Here is a 27626-nt window from a genome sequence, read left to right on the forward strand (position 1 = left end):
AATAACAGAGTCTACCTCTTAGTGATTTCATAGTGTGCCATCCTTGGCATTAAGTTACATGATTTCTTCCTCTGTTGGTAAGACAGTCAAATACTGCACAGTAAATCATTTACAATGCTTGAATGGCTAATCACAAGTCCAGCAAAGCCATTGATCAAAGGAAGCTTTGTTATCTTTCTAACCTATAGTTTCACAATACATTATTTATCGTTGGCTAATTCTTGCTCATTAGGAGGCTGGCGCCTTTAACTCAGATCGGTTTATATGCCAGCTGTCCTGATACCTCTTCTGTAAACATGATATGTATTCCTTCCTCAACAGGAGGGTCATCACAAGTTGCCAATACTCATTTTACATTGTCATCTTTCCTTGATCAATATGGTAACTGATTTTTACTTTCCTGGTTGCTATAGAGAGCGTACTGGCTATCAAATGTCTCTGCCGGGCTCAATTACATTGTATCATTTGCAATAACCTGGGACATCTCCTGAGCACAGCCACTGCTATGTGATGTTGGATGGCAGGTAGGATGACTTTACATGACCATCAGAGAAATGCTGCTTACTGCTAACCATGGCCAGTGAGGAGAAGGTAGGGTCTGAAAAAGAGAGACTTTTAATGTTATTTCTTTATAATCGTTATGGAACGGATGCATTTTATACAGCCACATGCAAAAAGATCAGAAAGCGTTTACTTATTTATAATCTCGTTTGGCGGAGTAAGAAATTGACCTGTAAAAGTGTAGCACATCCATTTGTGGCTTTTCTAGAAAGGGATATGAAATAATGGATTTGGGAAAAACACTTTAAGCTGGTGAGATAGATCAGTGGTTAATGTTGTAACTGTTGCGTTGAGTTGTGGGTTTGATTCTTGGTAGAATTAATTAAACATTTCACCAATCTAAGTTCAAAGAAATGAGCACTATTAAGTTGGGTAATGATAGCATCTCGATCTGAGGATGTACTCGGACATTAATGAAAGCTACATTTAGCTTTCCTCACTAAATATCTTCACCTCATTAGAGTGCCCTCTGCCTTTTTCAAATTCAATTTTTATTTTAATATCTTTACATGACGCAGATAAATATTAATATGTGCCATAGTGGCACTTTAATGGTAATATGTTATATATGATTTTTGCCAACCATTTCCCCTGCTACTGTATAGATAAATCTAAAGAGAAAGTGTAACTTTCCAGGATTTTAATATTATGTTTACTTTTCAACTATATTGAACAAATATGTATTTTCGAGGTCTGGAAGATAAATTTTAAAAGTAGAAATCTACACCTGTACATATACCTCTAGCCTAAAACTGTGTGCATCAATCATAGTTATAAAAACAGCCTTTACACCAATGTCAATTGGCATAGAGTTAGAATAACAATATTTCTGTTTTTACTCCTCATTTGCATTGAGTGCCTTTTCTGTGCCTGAACGGGGCTGTGATGTCACTGGCTAATTCTTTACTATATATTTAAAATATACTGGATTATTACGTGAATGTTGCATAAAATTGTATATTTCCCTGGGACAATGTAGCACCCAGACCACTTCAGCTCTGCATTAGGACCTCCAGCCAGTGGTTTATCCTGGATTTGTGCTGCCCTAGGCAGGACAAAACTCAGGCGCCCCCCTCCCCCCTCCCACGCCACCCGCCTCCCCCCCTGTACCACCCCCACCCAACCCTTCCCCCCGCCCCGCATTCTAAATACACACACACATCCACTGACAAATACGCATACACTAGCTAACAGAAACACACACTCGCTAACAGAAACACACACTCGCTAACAGAAACACACACACACTAACAGACAAACACACTCACTAACAGACAAACACACTCACTAACAGACACACTCACACTCACTAACAGACACACACTAACAGACACACACACTAACAGACATACACACTAACAGACATACACACTACCAGATACACACACTAACAGACACACACAGTAACAGACATACACAGACACACACTAACAGACATACACACACACACACACTCACTAACAGACACACACACACTAACAGACACACACACTAACAGACACACACACTAACATACATACACACTAACAGACACACACACTAACATACATACACACACACACACACTCACATTAACACATTTTTTTTAAAAATGTATTTAAACACCGCCCCCCGCCCCTTACCTTTGGGAATGCTGGGGGGTTCTCTTCCTCCCCGGGGGTCCAGTGGCTGCTGGGCAGGCGGCATGGGCGGGCGGGCGGCTGGCGAGGGAGCTGTCACTTCCTCTGAGCTGTCTGCTCAGCTCCCTCGTGCGCCGCAGAGTGAGGCTGGGAGCCGTAATATGACATCATCTTCCGGCTCCCAGCCTCACTCTGCGGCGCGCGAGGGAGCTGAGCACACAGCTCGGCTAAAACGTCCCTGCCTCCAGCGTAAGATTTTCCCCATAGCAAAGCTTTTAATAATGCTTTCCTATGGGGAAATCCTAATGCGAGTGCGGTCATTGCCACAAATGCGCATTATGTCTCCCCCGCCCGCTGACGTCGGCGGGGGAGGAGCATGGGCGGAGCCTGACCCAGCGCTGGGGGACATTGGCGCTGGATTCAGCTAAGTGACTGAAGGGATTTTAACCCTTTTAGTCCCGCAGGAGGTGGGGGCGCTAGGGAGGGGGCACTGTAGGAGCTTAAAGTGTCAGGAAAATGGCTTTGTTTTCCTGGCACTATAGAATCCCTTTAAGAGTTCAAATAATTTCTTGGCATAAAAAATATATATTTATAAACTGTTATAAATGTTTAGATGTAACGTCTAGTAGAGGAAGATCAGGTATCCGCATGTTCCCACAATGCCAAGCATTGCATCCTATTATTGTATACCATGTCTGGGATTTGGGGGGACTACTAAAGTGTGTCCATCTTACAGCACTAAGCCAGGACCAAACTTAGGGCAACTCTAAATTATTTCCTGCCTACAAAATGTGTGGGTGTCAGTGTGTGCCTCCAGTAATTGTTCAAATTGTACAGTGAAAACGACAGATAAAATCTGAATTAATATAATTTACTTTGCTGGTACCGACCGTGTAAATATTTTCACTGGTGATTTGTATTTAGTCCTAGGAAGTTTGGTTCTGTCAGTAACAATAACATAATATATGTAGATAAGCATATAATAATGATAACGTTATATCTCCACTGTTTTAAGTTAACCTCATACTTAATGTTCAATTTCAGGCTCAGGATGAAGCGCCGCCTAGCGGCAGTTTGGAAGTCGTGTCCGTGTCTGAGGAAGAATTGCCAGTCGTGGATATTGCATTCTCTTACTTTCGATTTTTCCTGACACAAAGGAAAGTAGAACCTGGAGAAAACAGATCAGGTATAACATGACCTCCCCCTCTCTCTCTATATATAATGGTGTGGGATAGGATGTCCAGGTAACTTTGGTTCTACAAGAAGGAGGTTCTCCATAAAATGGAAGTCACCATAAGAAATTAAGTGAGCTTTCCACCAAAACGAAAACTCCATAAGAAAGTGTTCTCCGTCAGAAAGAGGTATCTATAAGATAAAAACCCTAAGATAGAAGTCACTAAAATAAGTCACTATAATCTATCAGATGGAAGTCACCATAAGAAGTTTTCCTCCGTGAGATATAAGTCTGTATTAAAAGATGTCCTCCGTAAATTTTAAGACACCGTAAAAAGTGTTTTCCCTGAGATAGAGGTCATTGTAAATGTATTCCATAAGACTCCATAAGACTCCATAAGATGGTGTTAACCATGTGAATGAGCCATCATGAGAAGGTACATTCCTTGTGGTCCCTGGTAGAGGGAACTAAAGAGGTTAGGGCAGAATAGGACTCGGGAATCCTGACTGTCCTGCCAAAAGTGAGACTGTTGAAAGGTCTGCTTTATGGTGGTGATGGTGAGGCCCTAGCTGTCAATGTGGGAAAGCAGCATTACTAGCTGTCGTACCCTGCAAGCCAGCATCCCAGTGCAGCAACACCCACTGTCAGTGTACCACTTGGCCCTGCGTAATAGTTCAGGTCACACACTTCCAATTTCAGTGCGAATATTGGAAGCATCTGATTTCCCCATACTGCCGGGCAGCACTTTCAAGCCCTGTATAGCAGAATGCAGAATTCATTAGTATCCTGAAAAATATGGCATCCCTACACAAAAGACAATTGTATTTTTTTCCTGCATTCATTTTAATGTTTGTGATATCTTAGCAATTAAAATTATTTTACTCTCTGCTGATCTACTTAAGACTTTTATATGAATCAGTTTAACATTATAAAAAAAAAATTAAAAAGTGAACATTTAAATTTCTACTGATTTGTGCGGCAGATTTTATTATGTGCAGTCAGTATTCAGATTAACATACAATGTCTTGTGGGTTTCATTAGTTAACAAGCGCACAGCTGTGTCCAACACGATCTCTGTTCTCCATGGAACCTAAATATAATTATCCCTACTGAGCCTCAGCCTTGGTGATTAAGCTGTGCAAACTCAGCTGCAACATAACCGTGTATTTAAACAGCCAGTGTGTACATCTAACCTTCTCTAATCCTCTTAATGCCATAAGGGTGTGCTTTACAATGCTTTGTTTAATCTCTGATGGCTGAATATCCTTAAAGGAGCAGTGAAGGCTAAAACTGTTATTCCTGGTATCTGTGCAGTACATCATAGTTTGCTTCACTGCCCTGAGATTCTGAGATTGAAGCAGCGATTCATGATGCAATGGCAGTCCGTGTTCTGCACACTGGTTTCCTCCATGAATAAACTTGACTTCAAAGGGAATCTGTCTGCCTGCCCCCCTGTCTGGTTGTTAACAGACAGGCGAATGGAAGCGGCTCTTCTCATAAACATGTTTGGATGAACTTATTTCAACATACTTTATATCGGCTGCCTAGTTGATTTTATAATTGAGGAATCATTCACTAAGCTCATTGAAAAAAGGTTAAAGGGACACTGTAGTGACCAAAACAACTTAAGCTTAATGAAGCAGGTTTAGTGTATAAATCACGCCCCTGCAGTCTCGTTACTAAATTCTCTTCCATTTAGGAGTTAAAGCACTTTGTTTGTTTATGCAGCCATAGCAAAATCTCTCCCGGCTGTAACTCAGACAACCTACATGAAATGTGGTTTCATTTTCAATCATATCTTACAGCACAGTGTGTTTACTTTAGATGTTTATGTGTCCGTTTAATTGAGCTTTAATCATACACATGAGACTGCTCCAGAGTCTAGCAGATTTTTTACACAGTAGGAGATAAGCAATACTCAATTAAACACATTGTGCAATAACCTAAAAAAAAGATTATTTAAGGAAGTATCTAGGAAGCTGCATAAGTCTTAGCCAGGAGTGATGTGATAAGGGTTAGACTTGGGCACTGGAGAAATTTTAGTTTTGTCCGAAAAAAGTGTTTTGTCAAAACCAAATTTCGTCCATTGACTCATTCGTTTTCAGATTTCACTGCATCCCATTTACCTATGCTAAAGCAATGTATTGCAAAAGGCTGAACGCTTCATCAAAATGCACAAATTGCTCAAACGATCGTTCGGCTCACTCACATCATACCTGTAACAAGAAATATATGAGAGTGAGCAGAAATAACAAATGAGCACCGAATATTGGAGCCATTTGTGCATTCGCATGACTCGTTCCGCAGTTTGTAATACATACAGTAACAGACAGTACACTATCTGTAATTGAAAAGGCCGAACAAATAATCCAAATGAACAAATGGCTAGTTCATTCCGTGCACATTCGTTAGTTTGGCTCCGCAGAAAGAACAAAGGCGCACTTAAAGAATGAGCCATTCATGCATTCAGACGAAGTGTTCTGCATTTTGAATTACAGAGAATGAAATACAAAAGTTCAAACGCCACTTGCAAATGAATGAATAAACGAATGTTGCATAGAAGAATTTTGTTCAGAGCCCATACATTTGTTCATTTGTTTGGCTCCCCTTTTGCTATTTGGTATTTGGAATAATGGACAAACATGGCAATTTTTGTCAGAAAGTCCATTCATTTGAATATGAATGCCCAAGTCTAGTTAGGGCTGCATAAACAAAGTGATTCAACTCCTAAATGGCAGAGAATTGAGCAACAAGACTTCCGCGGCATAATCTATATACCAAAACCACTTCATCAAGCTAAAGTTGTTTCAGGGCTCAGACTGTCTCTTTAAGACAGCTCCAACTTATGTGCCTGGGCGAAATGATCCTCGCCCATGGATTAAGTGCACAGTTAACTCTTCGTGTTGTCATAGTTGTGGGAGGTATCCTCATAGAAATAAAAAGATAAAAGAAACATATATGGTGTAGTATGTTGGGCTATGGAGTAGGAGTAAGAGTAGGTATAGATAAAAATGTGCACTCACATGTTATGGAGCCATAGATATGGCTCCAAGGATAGCATGTGAAGTGGTATGTTTCCCACTCAAGGATATAGTGAAAATAGTTGTTCTTCTTGGATATATATATAGGAGGAAACAAATAAAACCACAATAGTGTACACCATAATATATAATGCAAAACACAATAAAAAAGATAAAAGGCCTACTCACATGTTCGAGAGCAAAATGTGACTTGCTCAATCCAGTGCGCTTAGGTGGTATTATCCCCACCAAGGATATAGCCAAAAGATCCATCAGCAGCAGCAAAATGTCCAATAAAAAGTACTTTAATGTAAAAAACACTAAAAACAGTAACATGGTAAAAAAAACCAGTATGAAAATACACTTAACGCATTTCTCCTAATACATAGGCTTTATCAAAAGTGTTGATAAAGCCTATTTATTAGGAGAAATGCCTTAAGTGTATTTTCATACTGTCCAACCTTGTATAGTCCTTGTATAGTTTTTTTGTTTTTGTTTTTTTCAGTACTGTTTTTTTCTGCCATTCCACTCTCATTTATTTTTATTTTTATTTTTTATTTTTTCCATATTTTGTATTCAATTTTTTTATGGTATATTTCTATTTTACCTTATATTTAATTAATTAACACAGTCTCTCTTTTTTTTTTGCTATATTACTTAGTAGTGTGCAGTATAGCAATAATTATTATTGTACAAGGTTTTTTTGTCATTGTATTTTAAATATATTTTTAGACTTCATATAAGATTCAATAAATGTTTATATGTTTATTATCAACATTTGATTAGACTATATTTTTTGCGCTACCTTAACCATTTTCAGTGTTACTTTGTCTTGTACTAGAAAGTGTAGGGATACTTCCTTCTAAAGGAGCAGCACTAAAAAGCACCTCTTTCACATTGTTCACAGACACACCCTATATTAAAGGGACACTATAGTCACCTGAACAACTTTAGCTTAATGAAGCAGTTTTGGTGCATAGAACATGCCCCTGCAGCCTCACTGCTCAATCCTCTGCTATTTAGGAGTTAAATCCCTTTGTTTATGAACCCTAGTCACACCTCCCTGCATGTGACTTGCACAGCCTTCCATAAACACTTCCTGTAAAGAGAGCCCTATTTAGGCTTTCTTTATTGCAAGTTCTGTTTAATTAAGATTTTCTTATCCCCTGCTATGTCAATAGCTTGCTAGACCCTACAAGAGCCTCCTGTATGTGATTAAAGTTCAATTTAGAGATTGAGATACAATTATTTAAGGTAAATTACATCTGTTTGAAAGTGAAACCAGTTTTTTTTTTCATGCAGGCTCTGTCAATCATAGCCAGGGGAGGTGTCGCTAGGGCTGCATAAACAGAAACAAAGTGATTTAACTCCTAAATGACAGTGAATTGAGCAGTGAAATTGCAGGGGAATGATCTATACACTAAAACTGCTTTATTTAGCTAAAGTAATTTAGGTGACTATAGTGTTCCTTTAATTGTATACATATTTTTTTGTTCCCACGCAATTATATTTCTTTGGATCATTCATTACAACATTGGGAGTATACTTGCTTTGCGCAGTTTACACGTATACCAGAGAAGTTCCCACTCTTGGTTCTTATCGTTATTGTACACCTGCATACATTTTATTCTATACCTCCTATGAGGTTTGAGCACAGCAGTTAATACATATGTGCTCTGTTTAGTTGTTTTTAAATTATAATTTATTTTTTTATTGTTGCATATTATTCAGATTTGGGGAATACTCAGCTATGTTTAAACGGCTGCTAATTAGTTTTCCAGATGTTGAGCATACAGATGTGAAATTTGGAGGGTCTCAGCAGGCAGCTGTTGACTGGGATAACATTGTAGCTTTGCCAAACAGGGAATAACGACCTGTTCTGACATCTGCTATTCCAAATGATGTAAGGTAATTCGGTTAAAGCCACAGTTACCAATTTGCAACATTTGCAGTTGTATATGTACTGCCCCTTTAATTAGAGGTAATTATGAACCATGCATTGTGCTGGGCTATTGTTCATTCAATGAAGGACTGTGGTATTCGTTTTTCACTAGTACCGGTAGAAGAAATATAAGATATGTTCTCCACACAATGCGATGCACTTGTGTTGTGCTGTCAGATAACAGTTCCCTAGTGCCCCCAGATACGAGACACCAAGGGATTGGGATGGTGGGACAAGACCCCAAAATAGTGACTGTCCTGCCAAAATCAGGACTGTTGGAGGGACCTGAGAATGTTTGCACATTGCAGTCTCATTCTTTGGACATGCACTTGCAGGAGCTGACCATTTTTGTGCCAGCGTAAGGGTAATTAAGGTTTGAATTATGGTGCGGTCCAATAAAAATTCTCAAATTATAACAATATGGTGTGATCTCAGCATGTCTATCACAATGCCAAGAATAATTCTGTATGATTTTAACAGATTTTGTCTAACTCATTCAGATTAAGTAATGCTTGCTTTTACTCACACGACATGACATGCCAACGGCATGGATAGCTTGCAAAGAGTCTAAAAGTGTCTATTTTGTTCTTATATGTTTTAAACGAATCCGGAAATATTAAAATGATGAATATGATTCATTTATTATTCTTAACATGGCAAAGCACGCATTTAATGTATGAAGTTATTGCTTTCTCGCAAGTCTGAAGATGAAAAAAAAAAAATACAAATATTTTATTGAGCTTCCCACAGATGGCATTTCCTGAGTTAAAAAACACAAACAAAAAACCCACGAAACAAACAAATAAAAAAAAAAACAGCTAAGCTGACAATCATAAACAAACAAAAATGAAATAAACCCGCAGCACATAAATTTGTGACATATTTTTTATATAAAAAACAACCAAAAAGATATCAGTAGGGTAAATATGTCAGCTGGAAACAAGTATGGAACTTGTATTTGTTACAATAGATTTTCTACCCAAGACACGTCTGTACAGAAGTTGATGTTGATGGCTGTATAGATGTCAGTACAACCCTGTTACTTTTATTTGTTCGTGTCATTTCAGAAAACAGAGAAAATGCTGAATCGTCAAAGTGCCATCCTATTATTCCCGTGAAGTATTTGATTTTCATTCTGTTTCTCGTACTTGTAATTGCTCTCTCCGTTGCTGCAGGACTGATTGGTGAGTACTATTCATTATTCAGTCAGTTCTCCATTAAGTAGTCAAAGATTCAAAGTTTTGCTGGCCTCTTAGACATTACATAACAAGTAGAGGATAGGGTATTTTTCTCACAAAACAAAGCAGGCTGAGAGCTGTGCTATTAATAATCTTTAGTTTGATAGCTACTTTACCTGGGTATTAAATAGCTTAATTGGACAGAAGAAAGCAAAGCATTCTTTATGGCTAATGTTCATCTGCTAGAACTTAGTCACTGTCTATCATTTGCCATTTCTTTCTCCTGCGCGATCCAAGTGATCATTGATCACGCATGCACCTCTTTAGAATCTCTGACTTTAAAACAGAATATATTAGTTTCAAGCTATTGAGAATCATACAACTTCTATATCAACCTTATTACATTTGTATATTTGCTAAAAATGCCTCCTGGAACGCAATATTCCAAACTAGGGGAAGATTTAGACAGGAATAAGGCAATGAAGGAGGTGAGTAGGTAAGAAGATACATGACATTGACGATTAGGGATACCAACTCATAAATATGAGATAAAGACTTCGATTTTATAAGCTTTCCATATAATTCAATACCGTTAGAAAAGTTTCCAGGTGATTTATCTACAGAAATCGCCATTAAAATCTGTAGGATTTTTGTAGATAAATAATTTAGAAACAGTATTAAATAATTTGAAAAGTGTATTAAATCAAGGTCAAATAAAGAAAAGTCGTTGATAAGACAGCAAGGAATAGAAGAGTTAAAGCAAAAATGTATAAGAAACACCAAAAAGAAGAAAGATGGGTTTGATACAATAGCTAAAAGAGAGATGGATTTAAAAAACGGGCAGGAAGAAGAAGAATAACTAATTAATGTGGTAGGACATAGACAGAAGACTTGGGAGAACAAGCAGTGAAATTGAAAAATGTGGAGGGTGAAGCACCCTATTTTATTTTATTACAGCCTCAGGGGGAGAATACACAGCGAATGTCCGTTTTATTGTTTAATGAACATAAAAATATGCAGAATGTTAGGTGCATTGTTTAAATCAAATGGTTGGTAAAAATCTCAATAAAATTCATTTTTAATCCTAGTTGGAAATTTTAGAACACAACCTATTACAGGACTGTTTCAAGGTCAACGCTAGGTTTATGATTGGTTGGTGGGTCCTAATTTAAATGTAACGTGAGAGACGAACATGTTAGGTCTATGATTGGTTGGTGGGTCCTAATTTAAATGTAACGTGAGAGACGAACATGTTAGGTCTATGATTGGTTGGTGGGTCCTAATTTAAATGTAACGTGAGAGACGAACATGTTAGGTCTATGATTGGTTGGTGGGTCCTAATTTAAATGTAACGTGAGAGACGAACATGTTAGGTCTATGATTGGTTGGTGGGTCCTAATTTAAATGTAATGTGAGAGACGAACATGTTAGCTATGTCAATTTCTGCTTAAATGGCTCCAAGAGGTTCTTCTATAATTGTCGAGAAGGTTCAAATACCAAAGGAAAGCCTAGTTAAATCTTGTAGCTATGAGTTTTCAGTGTCAAGACATTTCCTCAACATATACTGTTATTGTAAATGAATAGACCAAGGGAAATGGAACCATCAGGAAAAAAATATCTTTGTCCCACATACATTAAATTATGAAAAAAAAAGTACTTTTATTCTTCCATAATCAGTGATACAAGACTGTGGACATCAGGAGAAGCAGGGAAGAATGGATTCTGAGTCTGATGCAATTAATGCTTATGACTAATTGAAGTAGGATTTTTTGTACAAGTGAGGACACTTCTAATTGGAGTAACCCATGAGTTAAAAACAGATGTACAAATGTACATTAAAAAAAAAAAATTGATTTGGAGAAAATCCAAAACATGCATTTCTAGATACACCAAGGACACCGAGTCTCTGAAACAGAAATCATACATTATAAGAATGATCCAATAATACAAAGTCACTTGAAGTGGATGTACCACATGCAAGACGAGACAGTATGTCAGGAACCAGCAATACTCTAGCAGACCACAAAGGAACAGTTTTCTTCTTTATTGACAAAGTCATCATAAGCAGGTAGGCTTGTGCATTTGGTTTTGCCCAAATTGCAATTTGCCCAGATTTAGGTAGATTGGCTGTTTGGCCAAATTCTCGATACTTAAAGTGATATACAAATGTATAAACAGTGAAATAACATGCTTGGGTTTTTTTGGGGTGTTTTGAGTTGATTTGGTGTTTGGAGTTCTACCCATGTAGGGGACAGCAACAAATATTAATTTTATTCACAGATCAAGTGTGTAGTGACTAACAAAGGTGAAAAAGAAGTAGCAATAAAATAATACATATGTATGTATTCTATGTTTAATACATACATATATATATATATATGTATATATATATATATATATAAAATCTATAAATATCGATTTTTTTTCACTGCTCCTCATCTTTTCCTTCTATTGGTTACTTTTTTTATCACTTGTTTTTTTGAGCCAAATAAAGGGCAAATAAAGGTCAACTGCATCTATCAGTTTACTACAAAACATATATATTTATATTTATATTATCTATGTATTTTTCAGCACGCTGATTGGCCCATTTTCACACTCTTTTTTTTTTGTTCTTGATCAAGGCTCAGAGACGAGCCGGAAAGACTACCTTTCAGAAGAAACCTCAGGTGTGCCTGGATATTTTTAAAAAAAAATTCCATTTGATGTCTTCAGGGATTGGCCCTCCCATTCTGGAGCACCCTGCAGGAAGTATTCCACCTTTTTTTAAGTGTGTGCATTATATTCTTTTTTTTTTAAACAACTCTTTTTTTTGTTCGTCCAATTTGTTTTCACAAATATTTTCTATGTACGATATTTGGATGAGCCAAACCTTAAACTGTACGAGTGTTTGAGGGCCCAAACTCAATTTCATTGTTGGGAACAAAAATTGTGGCAGAACAAATTTTTTCCATCGTGCACAAATCTCTAGCCAGGTGTAATCAGATGACAGAAGCTTCAATCAGTGAGGACAACATATAGTAGAGCAAAGAATGCTTTTAGCTCTGGGACATTTTTCCGTTGTCTTATAATAAAATGGAACTGGTTCAAACCCATAAAAAATGAGACTGAAACTATCTTAAACATCGGAGCTAACTAAAGGGCCATTCACTAAAGTGAGCTTTGTTGGGAATTCAAAGTAAATTTAAAATTTATGCAGAAAATAGCTGAACTGGAAAATTTCTCAGAGTCACTTATGCTTCCAGCTTGGCTACTTTGGCCTTCAATTTAAAATTCAGTTGGCATTACTGAATATTCTCACTTTCCTGCCAACGTTTCTCACCGATTGACTCTGTATGATAATATTCCCAAAAAATATCATGTTTCTTCTTATATCCTAGTACACTTCACCTGCCCTGGACAAATACGTTGCCAATCTTCCTCAAAGTGTATACAAAAAGTACAACGTTGTGATGGGGTGTTTGATTGTCCTGATGGAGATGACGAGTACGGATGTGGTAATTATTTTTTTTTATATATTTATATATATTTCTATCCAAATTATGTTATGATTGTAAATCATTTTGTCACGGTGTGATTATGCTTGCAGATATTAACATTATGCAAGTTAATGGGTGTCCCTGCGTGTCTACCATGAATAAAGTAGGATATTCAATCTATATGCCTAAAATTGAAGATTATGCTAGCTTTAGTGTACTAATAATCTTAATTTTAATAATGACAGGAGGCGTGTATTTTGCATAATTTTCCTTTACTACTCCATAGCAGGAAAGACATATAGAGAAAAAAAGGAACCAATCAGAGACAGGCAGAGAGTATAAGATAAGCCTTCCACTGAGTCACTTCCTCTTGATAACAGTGACATCACAAGTCATACGATCAACTGAAGAACCATACGCAATAACGAAGAAGTTTAAATTCCAGGAACGATGAACGGTTGGATTCATTCAAAGCTTGGAAAAATGAATATCCTAAGGGGGGAAAATACTCAGACAAAAATAAATAATTTGCACCAAATGCAAAAAAACCCTTGTGGCTATAAAAAGGGGACAAAATATACAAATATATAAATACCCCGTAAAAAGGAAGTGCGAAGACTCCTCAATGTCTTCAATATCATAAATATAGAACAATAAAAAGCACAATCTAAAAATACAAAGGGAGACCAAAATAGTGCAGATAGAAACAAACAAACAAAAAAGACTGAAATGCACTCACAAACGTAAGAATAAAAAGGCAGGGTATAACCAGTCTTCTTCAAGTGCTTCTTTTCTTCTTCTTATTTCAAGATGAAGGCTTAAAACAAAGCACAAAAACAAAACATAGTGTATAGCTGTATGAATAAAAGAATAGCTTTATTGTATGCACTTACAAAATGACAGTAGTAAAAGGGCTCATTAAATCAAACTCGATGTCTTCCCACCAGGAACAGATATAACCATCAGGATATGAAGACAAAGTAGATAAAAGAGTCCACAGTTAAAAAATCAATAATAAGAAAAAGCTTGCCACCCTACGCGTTTCGTCGAAATGACTTCGTCAGGGGCTTGTGGCAACGATACAAATATAATTCACACACATACAATTTAAATACCCCGCCAGAAGATACCTAAAAGATTGTGCAACCAATCCCAGGAGAGTCTTTCAAATCGATCCACTTGTGGGTAATCCCGTCCATCTGACTTCTTCTTCTTTTCGCGCTTCAATTTCGCACTTGCGTCCCAAGTCTCACTCTCGGGTATCAACCGGAAGCGACAGCATGTCCGTGTTGGAACGCAAATGCGTTCCACTTCTTTTTCGTACTCAAACGCCAGTAATTGAAACCGGAAATTCTAGATTTATATTGGAACGCATATGCGCTCCAATAACAAAATAGAAGGAGTCCATCATATAGAAAAAAGTCCATCATATTAAGAGAAGAAAGAAAAAACAGACATATAAAACGAGCATGTTAAAACAAAGAAAAAACAAATAAAGATAAAAATAATAATAAATAAATAGTTCATAAACATTAAAACAAAAAACAATTACAAGAAACAAACCATATCGAAATCTACATTCATACAATCAGGTTGCATTGTTTTTAAAATATAAATCCAATAGCCTTCTATCTGTCTTAGTTTAAGTACCAGATCACCTCCTCTTTCATCCAAAAACACCTTTTCAATCCCAATACACGAAAAAGCATTGGGATTGAAATTTTGACACCTATTGCAGTGAACGGGAACTGAGTGGGTTAATAATTTATTTTTAATATTATTACAATGCTCTAAAAATCTTTTTTTCAATGGTCTAATTGTCCGTCCTACATATTGAGTTCAACATCCACATGTTAGGAGATATTCCACATGTGTAGAATTACATGTGATATATTCCTTAATTCTAAATTTCTTTTTTGTTTTTGAACTACAAAAATAATGAACTTTCTGGCTCTTATGATGACAACTTTTGCATGAGCCACATGTATAAAAGCCCACATGCTTTTGAATTTCTTGTTTGTCCCTGTTTATAAAAGTACTAGGTGCCAAAACATTTTTAAAACTCTTCCCTTTCCTAAAGATAATCTGTGGAACAAGAGGGAGTTCTGTCTTCTAACAGAAGGGGCCAATGTTTATTTAATATTTTCTTAATTTTATTGGCATGAACATTATATTGAGTATTAAAAGAGAAGGCAAATTTGTTATTAGCCAATGGAACTCTTTTTTCCTTATTACGTAATAAATCTCCTCTCTTCTTATTATAGGAATGCAGAATTTCTTTATTTATAAAACTTTTCGTATAACCCTTTTCTATAAACTTATTTTTTTTTAAATAAAAAAACTCCCTCATCCATACAGTTACGTCTAATTCTTGTAAATTGACTCCGCGGAACACCCCTGAGCCAATTAGGATGATGATTACTTTCTATGTTAATATAACTATTAGCATCGGTAGGTTTCAAGAAAGTTTTTGTCTTAATCTTAGCATCCTCGATAAAAATTGTAAGGTCTAAAAAATTAATTTAATTATAACTAAAAAACAGAGAGAAGATTAAAAAGAATTGATTATAATTAATATAATCAATAAAATCCATTAAAATGCCCTCTGGACCGTTCCATATAAAAAGGATATCATCTATATACCTTCTCCAAAGTACCAAGTTCGCGCCGAAAGGATTATTCATCCAAATAAAGTTATTTTCCCAATAATCTAAAAAAATATTGGTATAACTCGGCGTGAACTTGGTACCCATAGCTGTTCCCTGTAATTGTAAGAAAAAATCTTCATTAAAAGAAAATAAATTATGAGTAAGAATAAAATGAATACTATCTAATAAAAAACAACTAAAATTAGGACATATCTCAGAATCTAAATCCAATGCTGATTTAACCGCAGCTAGCCCTAGTTCATGTGGATAATTGTATCCAGGCACTCCAATTTTTGTAATAGACTCTTAGTGTCTTTAAGATAAGATCTGGCCCCCTGGGCGTATATTTGGAGGTGAAAGTCTATAAATTCAGATAGTTTAGATGTAATGAATCTACCCCACTGATAATTGATCTACCTGTAGGATGGGTTATTGATTTATGCACTTTGGCAAAAAAATAAAAAGTCGGAATTCTAGGGGCTTCTGTATACAAAAAAGATTTTTTTTTCCCATCAATAATACCTTCTTCCTTATATTTAGTGAGTAGCAATTTTAACTCATTATTAAAAGTAGCATTGGGATTGGAGGATAGTTTTTTATAAGTGGTGGTGTCACCCAAAAGTCTGTTTGATTCTTTAAGATAATAATCTATTGACATAACCACAGTGCCTCCTCCCTTATCTGCACTTTTAATAACAATATCCTTTCGATTCTTTAAGGATTTTAGTGCTTTATTTTCTTCTTTGGTTAAATTAAAATTTCTTAATTTAAAATCTAGTTCATTAATATCTTTATTAATCATTTTTAAAAAAGCCTCTATTTGATGTCCTCTTTCATTAGGGAAAAAAGTAGATCTCGGTTTAAAAATTGACTTTGTGGAGCCATTTAATTTAATATTGTTGTCACAGAAACCTTCTAGCTCTTTCTTCTTAATCTTTTAATAGACATTTTTCGTACAAATTTATTAAGATCAATAAATAAATCAAAGGGTTTAGCAGCAGTATTTGGAGAAAACTTAAGAACTTTTTCTAAAATCACAATATCTCTCTGGGTCAAAATTACATCATCAATAATAAAAATGCCCTTAGATAGAGCAAATGACTTTATTTCGAGCGGGTCGTCCTTTCGCTTACTTGCTTCCTTTTCCCTGGGGCATTCCACGCCCCCAGGGGGCAAATCTGTTCGCAAGATCTATTTCGGATAGTTTGGGGGAGAAAAACTGATGTATTTGTCCCTTTTTCTTTTGGTTTTGCCCCTTGTCTAAAAAATGATCAATCTCTTCAAAGATCTTTTGTGAATCTGAATGGATCTTAGAGAGATCTTTCTTTTGTTGGGTTTTTTTATTGGGAATTTTTTTTTGTTCGTTATACCTTGAGACTTAACTAATTTCCACGGACTCTCACCAGGTATTTCTTTCCTTATTTTAGATGGGGATTTATTCCTAAACGGAACTTTAGGCCCACTAATTATTTTATTATTAGGACTAAAAATATTTTTTTCTCCTTTTCTATCTAACCTAAAATTATTTTTAAAATTACTATTATAGCAACCATTATGGTTAGACCTATTGGACTTGTTAGTAATAGAATGAAAATTGGAATCTCTATCATTTTTATCCCTGACATATTTTCTGTTTTTTGTTTCTGCTATTCGTTCATCTATTTTATTAACTCTTTCTAATAGAAATCTCTCTTTATCCTTAAAGACTTCATTGTCTTTATCCAAGCAGAAATCTTGTTCTAATTTATCCATGTCAGTAGATAATTTATTTAAATTATCCTTCTCAAAATCAATGATCATTTCCATTAAGGTTATAGAGCATTTTTCAAGAGCTATGTCCCATCTTAGAGCATGTGGTGAAAATTCTAAACCATTGGCAGGATCTTTCCTCAGTCTTAAACCTCTAGGGATTAGGTTTTCTTTAATATATGCTTCTAAAAATGAAATTTCCCACCAAAATATTCGCCTCCTGACATTATTAAAATTAGGATTATTAGTACACTAAAGCTAGCATAATCTTCAATTTTATCACATGACAGAAGGCTTCGTATTTTGCATTTTTAATGCTAAGGTAATAGAGAGAAAGCGGCAATGGAGGACGGGGGAGAGTCCGAAAGGTGGGTTCTCGTCACCACGTCTCATCTGCCGCAAGCAATATATCTGATAAGGAGAAACCCGCTGTGAAAGCAGAAGAGGCTGCCGCACCCCGAACTGAGTGCGCACTGAAGGAAGAGTCAATCCCTGCAAGAGAGAAAAGTCATCGTATCCAGCGGGTCAAGGTGGTCTGGGTCTGGTAATCAGCTGTAGAAGATCGGTTGTTGGCGGTTGGTGCTAGACGCGAAAAGTCGATTGTAAGCGAACCTCTCAGGTTGTTCAGTGTTGCCAATATGTGTGGAGCTAGGTGCCAATCATTGTTGTCTCTCCAGTGTTGAGAGGTTTCCCCTGGAAGATGTTCCTCCATCAATGTGGAATTGCACATCGTGAGGTGCGTCAGTGTCTGAAAACAAATGCCACCTAAGTGGTTGATGTGATGAACTGCGGAGAAATTGTCCATGCGTAGCAGGATATAGCAATCGGATTTCCCTTTCGTTAGATTTTGGATCACAGAGGTGACTGCCAACAATTCCAGGCATGTATACCGTCAAGCCACCATCGAAGTTCTTGTCAGATTTCTTACGTCATGGGTACCAGTGAAAGAAGGTGGTCGTGAACCTGTCCCCCCCAAGAGTTAAGCAGATTCTTCTGACATTAGCATTAGCCTTTCAAGAAAGGCTCACCAAATAATTTCCTCGTGCCTGTGGGCCCAGTTCTTTAGCCCAGAGGTTTACCAATTTGCCATCAATTCGGAATAAGGCTGCCTGGCGTCTCTCCGAAAAGAGGGCCACATTTGTGTTGCCCAGGAAACAAGACATTTCTGGGTCCACTCATGAACATCGTGCGCCCGTTGCACGCCTAGTCTGCTGAAAGGAGTCAGTCTGGGTGTATACCTCATCCGTTAGGGTCAGAACCCGGGCGAGTGGCCCAACAGCATCAAGGAGCTTATGCCTCATGCCATGAAGGCCAGCATCATCTGGTCAAATTCTGGGGTATAGGGGACCTTATCCGGAGTGCACATTGATCTCAGCCGCTTGCAGACCTCCTTGTACAGAGCCTTCCGTAGCCAGAAGTGCACGTGTCCAATCTCCAGAACGTGGGTGGCAAATGTTTCTCGGGTCAGACAGTGTTGGCCCGTGGTGTCAAAAAAGAGCACGCCATCTGGCTGCGCCGAAACCAGCTCTTCCTCCACATCACCCACATGCTGGGGCTCACTCACAAAAGAGTTGGGACCCCAAATTCCGTGATCACAATGGGGATCTTCTGCTTGCCACTCATCAAGAAACAATATTGATGGTGGGACCTCCTGTTAGAGGGTTTACAGGTCGTGTACGCTTTCCCTTCTTTAGGGAAGCTTTACCCTTAGTGGGTTTTGATCTTTGACCCTTTCGCCTATCCAGTGGTACTTAGCAGGGTGTCCTTGCTCCTTGGAAGAGGAGTCGGACTCCTCTGACATCTCTCTGTTTTGAGCGTTTAGCGGGTGCTTTGGTTGCGTCTTGAGTGGCTGGAACGCCTTGGCTGAGGCCTTCTCCACAGAAGCGGCAACTGTCGCGCTAATTACTGCCTGGAGGTCTGAGGGAGTCTCCATTATTAACAACCAATATACTTGGGGCTCACCCAATAGATTTGTGAGTAAATAGGAAAATTGGTAGCAGGGACTACTAGGGGTTATGGTGGTCAAGAATGCGACCCATAGTAATGTATGTAGAGGCAACGCTAGGGATCACCCAGGTAAAAGGAGACTGCAAGCACAGCTCCACTCGGCAGCAGAATATGGGGGCACACCCCAAGCCTGGTTGCTAGGTATAAACCTGACCGGTTGAACCACCCCTAGGTTAGTACTATCCTTGACAGGTCCCTGCAGCAGGCAAGGTGAACAGAAGCCAATTCCTGCATCAATTCCAATATATATATCTGTAATAATAAAACTTCAAGGAGTATATCCCATAGGGAGGTACGGTGGCACAGACAGGCCATTCATAGGAGCTGTTACAGTGACAGACAGATCAAATAGCCAATATTTTCAGGTAAGGTAAGGTACCAGGGTATGTAACAATATGATAGGGGCCTCACCTCCAGTAATATTAGTATTGAAGTATTCCAGTAACAGCAGCAGCTGGCATAAGCTAGGGTACATTTATAAATAAGGGACTCACCCCTATGTAATTTCTTGCAACCGGCAAGAGCTAAATGGCTGCCATGGATCTCACGAGACGCGATCCAAAGTGGCTGCAAAAAAATCCAGCGAAATGCGTTCGTGGGAAATCTGTTGAATGGTCGCATGAAATAAAGCGAACAGAGACAGAACAGTAATACAGCAAAAACTTAACGGAGGAAAAACCGAACACAGAAAACTCTCGAACGAACAACCCAAAGGGAAACTACCGAACGCTGAGGATGTGCGTTTGGGAGTAGAACGGTCCAAAGGGCTGACCAGGAAGGAATACAAACCTCCGAACACGCATTGGTTTTAATACACGTTCTGTAGATTGAAGGATGAGAAACAGGCGTACGCGAACGCCTGATAGAAAATACAAACCACCGAGCACACATAGAAATAAGTGCTCGGTAGATTGAAAAGGAGAGAATAGGTCAACCCGGGCACACGTTTAAAGCACACAAATGCAGAATCCTGACAGGCGGGAAATCTCTATTGCGCCAAATGCTCTCTCTGAGGATAGCGTGTGGCTGTGAGAGAGTGCCTATGGAGTGGCGAGCGTCGCCACAAGGAGAACATTTTATGAGAGGGGCTCACCCTCTAGTAATGAAATCAGTATCAATTTCAGAATTGGGCTGAGTACTGACATAAACTGTAAGATAAACAAAAAACTGACAGGAATCAGTATAAATATCAGTATTGGGCCGTGTTTAGGACTTATATAGCCATATATTTCCATTAATTTCTGTTTATCCGAATCTTGTGCCATAAAGTAGAATTTCTTTTTTATATTAATTATTAGCTGATTAGTGGAAAGGACGCTGGCTCTACATGGCAGGGCTTACCTCAGGAGTGCTGACACAAGCTCCTAGCAGGAGCTTCCAACTCTCCTGAAGGCTGAGGGGAGGTGTGGTGTGGCATCTGGAAGACCCCAGGTAAGAAGTCAAACTGTTACTAAACAGTTTGACTATTTCCATTGGACAGGAAACTAGTCCACTCTTGGCACCATAACCACTATAACACACTGTAGTGGTTATAGTTCTTGGAGTGTTCCTTTAATAATGTAATAACCTCAACTTAAAGCGCTACTTGTGGCATTCAATGCATCTAATGTGTAGTGCATAATATAGTATTTATTACAGGGTTTGTAGTTGTATGATGAGTTTTTATATGTAACTGCTCGATTTGTAAATGAATAAATCACGAATGACACAAGTTAATCGTAGAATTGTGTATTATATTCTAAAGAGCAGCACCAGTAAAACATAAAAAAGAATGTGTTCACTTGCAAATTAAAACAACACTTCGGGTTCATTTTCAATGGAGGATGTACATAGGGGTACGTGGGATTAAGCCGTACCAGTTTATATGTGGGGGAAATGTATTTGCAGTAATTTAGAAACACTAAGATTATTTTTCTGGAGGGAAGGGTGATAAGCCCCCTCCCCCCTCAAAAAAAAACCTGGGCAAACATTTGTGCCTTTTTAATTCTGTAATAGGTTTCAGTTATGCAGCACCCCTCCTTTGTCACTGTTTGAATAATCTTAATTGCGAGCATCTAGGCGTGTCAATAAAATTGGGCTGGTTTGAAATCTGGCCTATTTCAGCAGGTTTTGCAAATGCCTAGTGTACTTTAAGAAGGCATTTCAGTAATTTCAATTTAGTTGTCATTTGGGCAGCAGAGCAAGCTATTGGCCTCTCTATTCAGGGGCCATTGTTGGCTGATAGCACCATAGGGTGGGATTACAGTGCCAACAGGAGAGAGAAGTATTAAGCCATGGTGGAAGTAGCACAGGGAGAGCACAACAGCAGTAGCAACTCCTTACCCCTGCCAAATGTAAGTGTGTAATATTATCTCTTTTTCTCACCCACAATAGCCCTAGTGACTGCCTGAGGGATGATTAAGGAAGGGAATATACTCAAATATGTAATTAATATATATATATATATATAAAGCCAGTGAAGCCCAGAGAAGAAAATGGGAGTGTGATATTTCTGGCACAGAACACTGTGCTATCTGTAACTAATACTTTTAATAACTCCTACTGCACATACCCACACCTTCTTTACATTGCTCAGTCATTCTACAGCTGATACTTGAGACACGCATATTTTGGCTAGTTGAAAAGTTGTGAAGCTTCAAACTGCAGGACTCGGGCTGTGACTCCGAGGACTGATCTAATTCTAATTTCAATCTGTTTTAATCTGTAATGATTGTTAATTCTGCTAACCATGTCAGCTACATATTACAACTGCAGATTAGTTATATTTCCAGCTGCAAAGGTAAAAAAGAGTCCATCAGTATATTGATGCTTTTACCCTGTGTACACTGTGTGCTGAGAGCTAATAGTGATTCAGGAGTAGCTGACATGGTTGGAGTCTATCAGTATCTTGAGTATTTAACTATGTGCACACTGTGTGCTAAGAGCTAATAGAATAGCTGACATGTTTCATAACAGCAGCAATATTTAATAAAAAACTAAAGAACTAATGAACTCATGAGAGAGAGTGCTAAACTAGGGCTAGCAATATAGAGATAGATTTTATAGATATCTCTCGGTTGTGCCCAGCTTGTTTTACTATATGCTCAGCTATTTTCATGTATTTTGTGTATTGTGCCCTGTTTACCTGTTCGGGAGCGCCCACAACACCCCATTAGAATGTTCACACCAATCACTAAAGTGCGAAACCGCAAGGGAAGTAATTAAGGAGTGCTCCCATGGGTGGCCGTCATTTCGTATAGACGAATGCCAACCAAAGGGAGCATTCGTATCCCAAAAGGATGGTCGCACAAGAACCTCACGACGGGAGACCGGTCGGGGAATGTACTTTTGTGGGGTTCCTGAGGTTGGTGGGGACACTTTTAAGGTACTGTCTATTTTGGCAGGGTTTCTGTGCCTGGGAGACAAAGGGGCTAGAGCCTTTTCCCGTGCCTTAGCTCCCAGGCATAGAGGATCCTGGGATGAAGACCCTTGTCTTCTGGGTAGAAAGCCCTCTTGCATGGGTGACGGACTTTCTGTACCTGGGGGACAAAGAGACTAGATCCCTTTTCGCGCTTTGGCTCCCAGGCACAAAGAATCCTGGAATGGAAGCCCCTGTCTGTTTGTGTGGAAGACCCCTTGCAGGGGGTTATGCATAAAAGCCGTGTGGGGCACAAAACAAATCGTGTTGTACTCCTAGAGTTGTGTGCCGTCCAGTTACTGGGAAGAATGGAGGTCTGCTTAGTTTAATGGTTCCAGAGTGGCTGAAGGAAGGAATTAGCAGAGGTAACTGGTCGGGTTACCCGGGGTTCGCTACACAGGAGCTACGTAGCCTTGAATTATTCTTGCCCTAATATTTCCTCATAGTGAAGATACATTTTTTTTAAGTGAGACCATGCATTGGCTTTTAATTTGTTCCCCGTATAGACAGAACCATACATAGTGCTTTCAGGAACCAGGATCATGCAAGAGCTGGGTTGTATGTAGACCCATAACCTACCACTGAAATTGAAACCCAATTCAAGCAGTACTTGAGTACAAGGGTGTGCAATACTATCTCTGCTTTGCATTCCATGTGTCGAATAAACAGTACAGTCAAGTTTCCAAAATAGCACTTCTTAGGCATATCAACCTCAGGTAATGCTCAAAGTGGTGGGACAAAATTCTCTCTTCATGAGATGTGCAGGAGAAACCTACATCACTAAAATGTACAGGAGAGTTAGGTCTAATTGCCTGGATGGGACACTATTCGTGCAAAAACCTCATTACGTGCAGACAGGTTGCAATGTGTTGAATTCATTATGCTATTAATTCATTTCCTAGTCCTGGATAACATCAGGTTTTCTTTCATGTGAAGACAGAGTATGGCCAGCTCCTTGACAATAATTTTAGCAATACATAACATGGGGACATATTGTGTACTGGAAGTTAAATAAAATACTGTTTATAATAGGAGTCTATAGTCATAAACGTAGAGAAGCAGGGAGGCCTGCCGTTACAGACTCGACCTTTCAAGTATGTAACTCAAGATATTTCTATATTAACTAGACATTAGATTTTAATTAGGCGTTTAAGAATAGTTTTAATTAGTTATTTTTTTAATTTAAAATATTTCTTCCTAATGTTTCTACTTTCCAGTTGGCTTAGCTAATTGATAGCATGATATCATGTATAGGGATCGATTGGCGTAACTTTGCTGAAAATAGGTACTGAAAATATCCACAAATATGAAGCACTGGTAGGAGTATTATCTCTGATAAGAGCAGGGCGGACTGAGAACCCTCAGGGCCCCCGGGCAAAATAAATCAAGGGCCCCCTTACAGGCCCCACCTATACTCCGCAGCAAGCGCCACCCATGTCCCACCTCCATGCACCGCCTCCAGCCACACCCTACACAATCTTTAGACACAAGGAACAAAAGTGCAATAATCCCTTCAAGGCCCCAGTAGAGACTACAATTGAGGGCTAATGGGCCATGGAGGGGGGTCTTTCTAGCAGAGGCTATCTCAGTGTCCTTTAGAGAGTGTGTTAGAAAGAATCCCCTCCAGGCCCTATTAGAGACTACAATGGAGTCTAATAGGCTTGGAAGGGGGTCTTTCTAACAGAGGCCATCTCAGTGTCCCTGCTGGAAACAGTCGCCTCCAGGCCCCAGTAGAGACTACAATTGAGGGCTAATGGGCCATGGAGGGGGGGGGGAGCATTCTAGCAGAGGCTATGTCAGTGTCCTTTAGAGAGTGTGTTAGAAAGAATTTCCTCCAGGTCCCATTAGAGACTACAATGGAGTCTAATGGGGCCTGGAGGGGGGTCTCCAACACTCTGGTTCCTATTCACAATATAGCAACACAACATAGCTCGCTGATACCTAGGCCAAGTTGGCTCCTCTTACCTTAATTACTGTTGCTGGCTGGCAGTCTGTGGGCTTGCTGGAAGGCTGTGGGCTTACTGGCTGCGGCTGGCAGGCTGTGGGCTTGATGGCTACTGCCGGCAGGCTGTGGGCTTGCTGGCTGCGACTGGCAGGCTGTGGGCTTGCTGGCTGCGGCTGGCAGGCTGTGGCTTGCTGGCTGCGGTTGGCAGGCTGTGGGCTTGCTGGCTGTAAGCCTAACTGGTGGCCTGTGGGCTGGCTGGCTACTGGCCAGCCTGTGGGCTGGCTGGCTGGCTGGCCGGCCTGTGGGCTGGCTGGCTTGCTCGCTACTGGGGCACTTGTAGATTATTTAAAGAAATAATCCATGCACAATAACCACTACTGCTCTGTGTAGTCGTTATGGTGCCAGGAGGGCCGGGCCCCCCTCCCAGAGTAAGTAGTCAAACCATTTAAGAACAGTTTGACAACTTACCTGGGGTCTGCTGGGATATGAGGCTGTAGTAGGGTATAGGAGCAGTGGTGCAATGTGTAAGGGGTGCAGTGTGTGTGAAAGGTTCAGTGTGTGTGAGTGGGTGTAGTGTGTGAATGTGTAGGGTGTGTGGGGCAATGTTTGTATGAGGGGGCTGTGTATGTGTGTGGCAATGTTAGTATGGGGGGCTGTGTGTGTATGGGTGGGCAGTGTATGTGTGTGTGTGTGTGTGAGGCAATGTGTGTAAATGTGTATGGTGTGTGTGGGGGTAGTGTGTGTGTGTATGGGGGGCAGTGTGTGAATGTGTATGGTGTGTGGGGGCAGTGTGTTTATGGGGCTAGAGTTCACTCTCACCACTGCGACCACCAGGAATCCCTGGTGGTCACAGTGTTGAGAGTGAACTCTAGCCCGTAGCTCCAGGGCTAGAGTTTACTCTCGCAAGAGCCGTAACGTTGCCGTGGTAACCGCGGCAACGATCTGTGCTCGCGCAAGAAGGACCCAGAGGAGCTGCAGGCTGAGCTCCCGGGTCATCTCTTCCTCCCTCCCCTGCCGGCTGCCCGCACGGTGCCTGCGGACAGGGGAGGGGGCAATTGCCCTCCTCTTACCCCCCCTCCCCCTCTTCTTACCCCCTCTTCTTACCCCGCTCCCCACTCTTCTTACTCCCCCCTTCCTCTTTTTACTCCCCCCTCCCCCTCTTCTTACTCCCTTCTTACTCCCCCCCTCTCTTCTTACTCCCCTCCCCCCTCTTCTTACTCCCCCCTCCCTCTCTTCTTACTCCCCCCTCCCTCTCTTCTTACTCCCCCCTCTTCTTACTCTTCTCTCCCCCTCTTCTTACCCCCTTCTTACTCCCCCCTCTCTTCTTACCCCCCTCCCCTCTCTTCTTACTCCCCCTCCCTCTCTTCTTACTCCCCCTCCCTCTCTTCTTACCCCCTCCCTCTCTTCTTACCCACCCTCCCTCTCTTCTTACCCCTCCCTCTCTCTTCTTACCCCTCCCTCTCTCTTCTTACCCCCCTCCCTCTCTCTTCTTACCCCTCCCTCTCTCTTTTTACCCCCCCTCTCTCTCTTTTTACCCCCCCTCCCTCTCTCTTTTTACCCCCCCTCCCTCTCTTTTCCCCCCCTCTCTTTTTACCCCCCTCCCTCTCTCTTTTTACCCCTCCCTCTTTACCCCCTCCCTCTCTTTTACCCCCCTCCCACTCTCTTTTTAACCCCCCCTCCCACTCTTTTTAACACCCCCCACTCTCTTTTTAATCCCCCTCCCACTCTCTTTTTAACCCCCCCTCCCACTCTCTTTTTAACCCCCCCTCCCACTCTCTTTTTAACACCCCCCCTCCCACTCTCTTTTTAACACCCCCCTCTCTTTTTAACACCCCCCCTCTCTTTTTAACACCCCCTCCTCCCCCCCTCTCTTTTTAACACCCCCCCTCCCCCCCCCTCTCTTTTTAACACCCCCCCTCCCCTGTAGCGTGGCCGAGCTGCTGTGCGGTCCGCGGTGCCCGGCCGGAGTGATAGGAAGGTGCACACTGAGTGTGCACCTTCCTGTCAGTCCGGCCGGGTACAGGAAACAGAAACTCCTGTTCCGCGCGGAACAGAAGTTTCTGTTTCCTGTACCCGGCCGGACTGACAGGAAGGTGCACACTGAGCACCTTCCTATCACTCCATCCGGGCACCGCGGACCGCACAGCTCCAGGGAGGGGAGAAGCTGCAGCCGCCTGAGGCTCTTAAGAGAGCGCTCTGGCGGCTGCAGCATTTCAAGGGGCGGCCGGGCCCCCTGATGGCGGGCCCCCCTCCCGGCCGGGCCCTCGGACCATGTCCGAAGTGCCCGACCGGTCTGTCCGCCCCTGGATAAGAGTATCCTTAGTACTTTGATAGAAGCATTACAGCAAAAGAGAAATACTCGGTCGAAAATAGTGCCCTGACAAACAGCAGTACCCACTGATAGAAATACTCTCACTGACAGTAGTACCCTGACTAACAGCAGTACCCACTGATAGAAATACTCTCACTGATGGTAGTACCCTGACTAACAGCAGTACCCACTGATAGAAATACTCTCACTGACAGTAGTACCCTGACTAACAGCAGTACCCACTGATAGAAATACTCTCACTGATGGTAGTACCCTGACTAACAGCAGTACCCACTGATATAAATACTCTCATTGACAGTAGTACCATAACTAACAGCAGTACCCACTGACAGAAATACTCTCACTGACAGTAATACTCTGACTAACAGCAGTACCCACTGATAGAAATACCCTCATTGACAGTAGTACCCTGACTAACAGCAGTACCCACTGATAGAAATACTCTCATTGACAGTAGTACCCTGACTAACAGCAGTACCCACTGATAGAAATGCTCTCACTGACAGTAGTACCCTGACTAACAGCAGTACCCACTGATAGAAATACTCTCACTGACAGTAGTACCATAACTAACA

The 27626-nt window shown here is 40.3% G+C and overlaps 1 protein-coding gene across 1 annotated transcript in view; it reads left to right on the forward strand.

Moving 5' to 3' along the window:
• The window catches only part of TMPRSS3 (transmembrane serine protease 3), a 107130-nt gene that overhangs the window by 19525 nt on the left and 59979 nt on the right, over positions 1–27626 (forward strand). Inside the window, exons 4-6 of the mRNA XM_063444827.1 lie at positions 3225–3366; positions 9384–9500; positions 12875–12991. Of these exons, the coding sequence (XP_063300897.1) occupies positions 3225–3366; positions 9384–9500; positions 12875–12991 (376 nt within the window). The remainder of the gene's footprint in view (positions 1–3224; positions 3367–9383; positions 9501–12874; positions 12992–27626) is intronic.

The sequence above is a fragment of the Pelobates fuscus genome, chromosome 1, assembly GCF_036172605.1.
Source record: "Pelobates fuscus isolate aPelFus1 chromosome 1, aPelFus1.pri, whole genome shotgun sequence".
Lineage (NCBI taxonomy): Eukaryota > Metazoa > Chordata > Amphibia > Anura > Pelobatidae > Pelobates > Pelobates fuscus.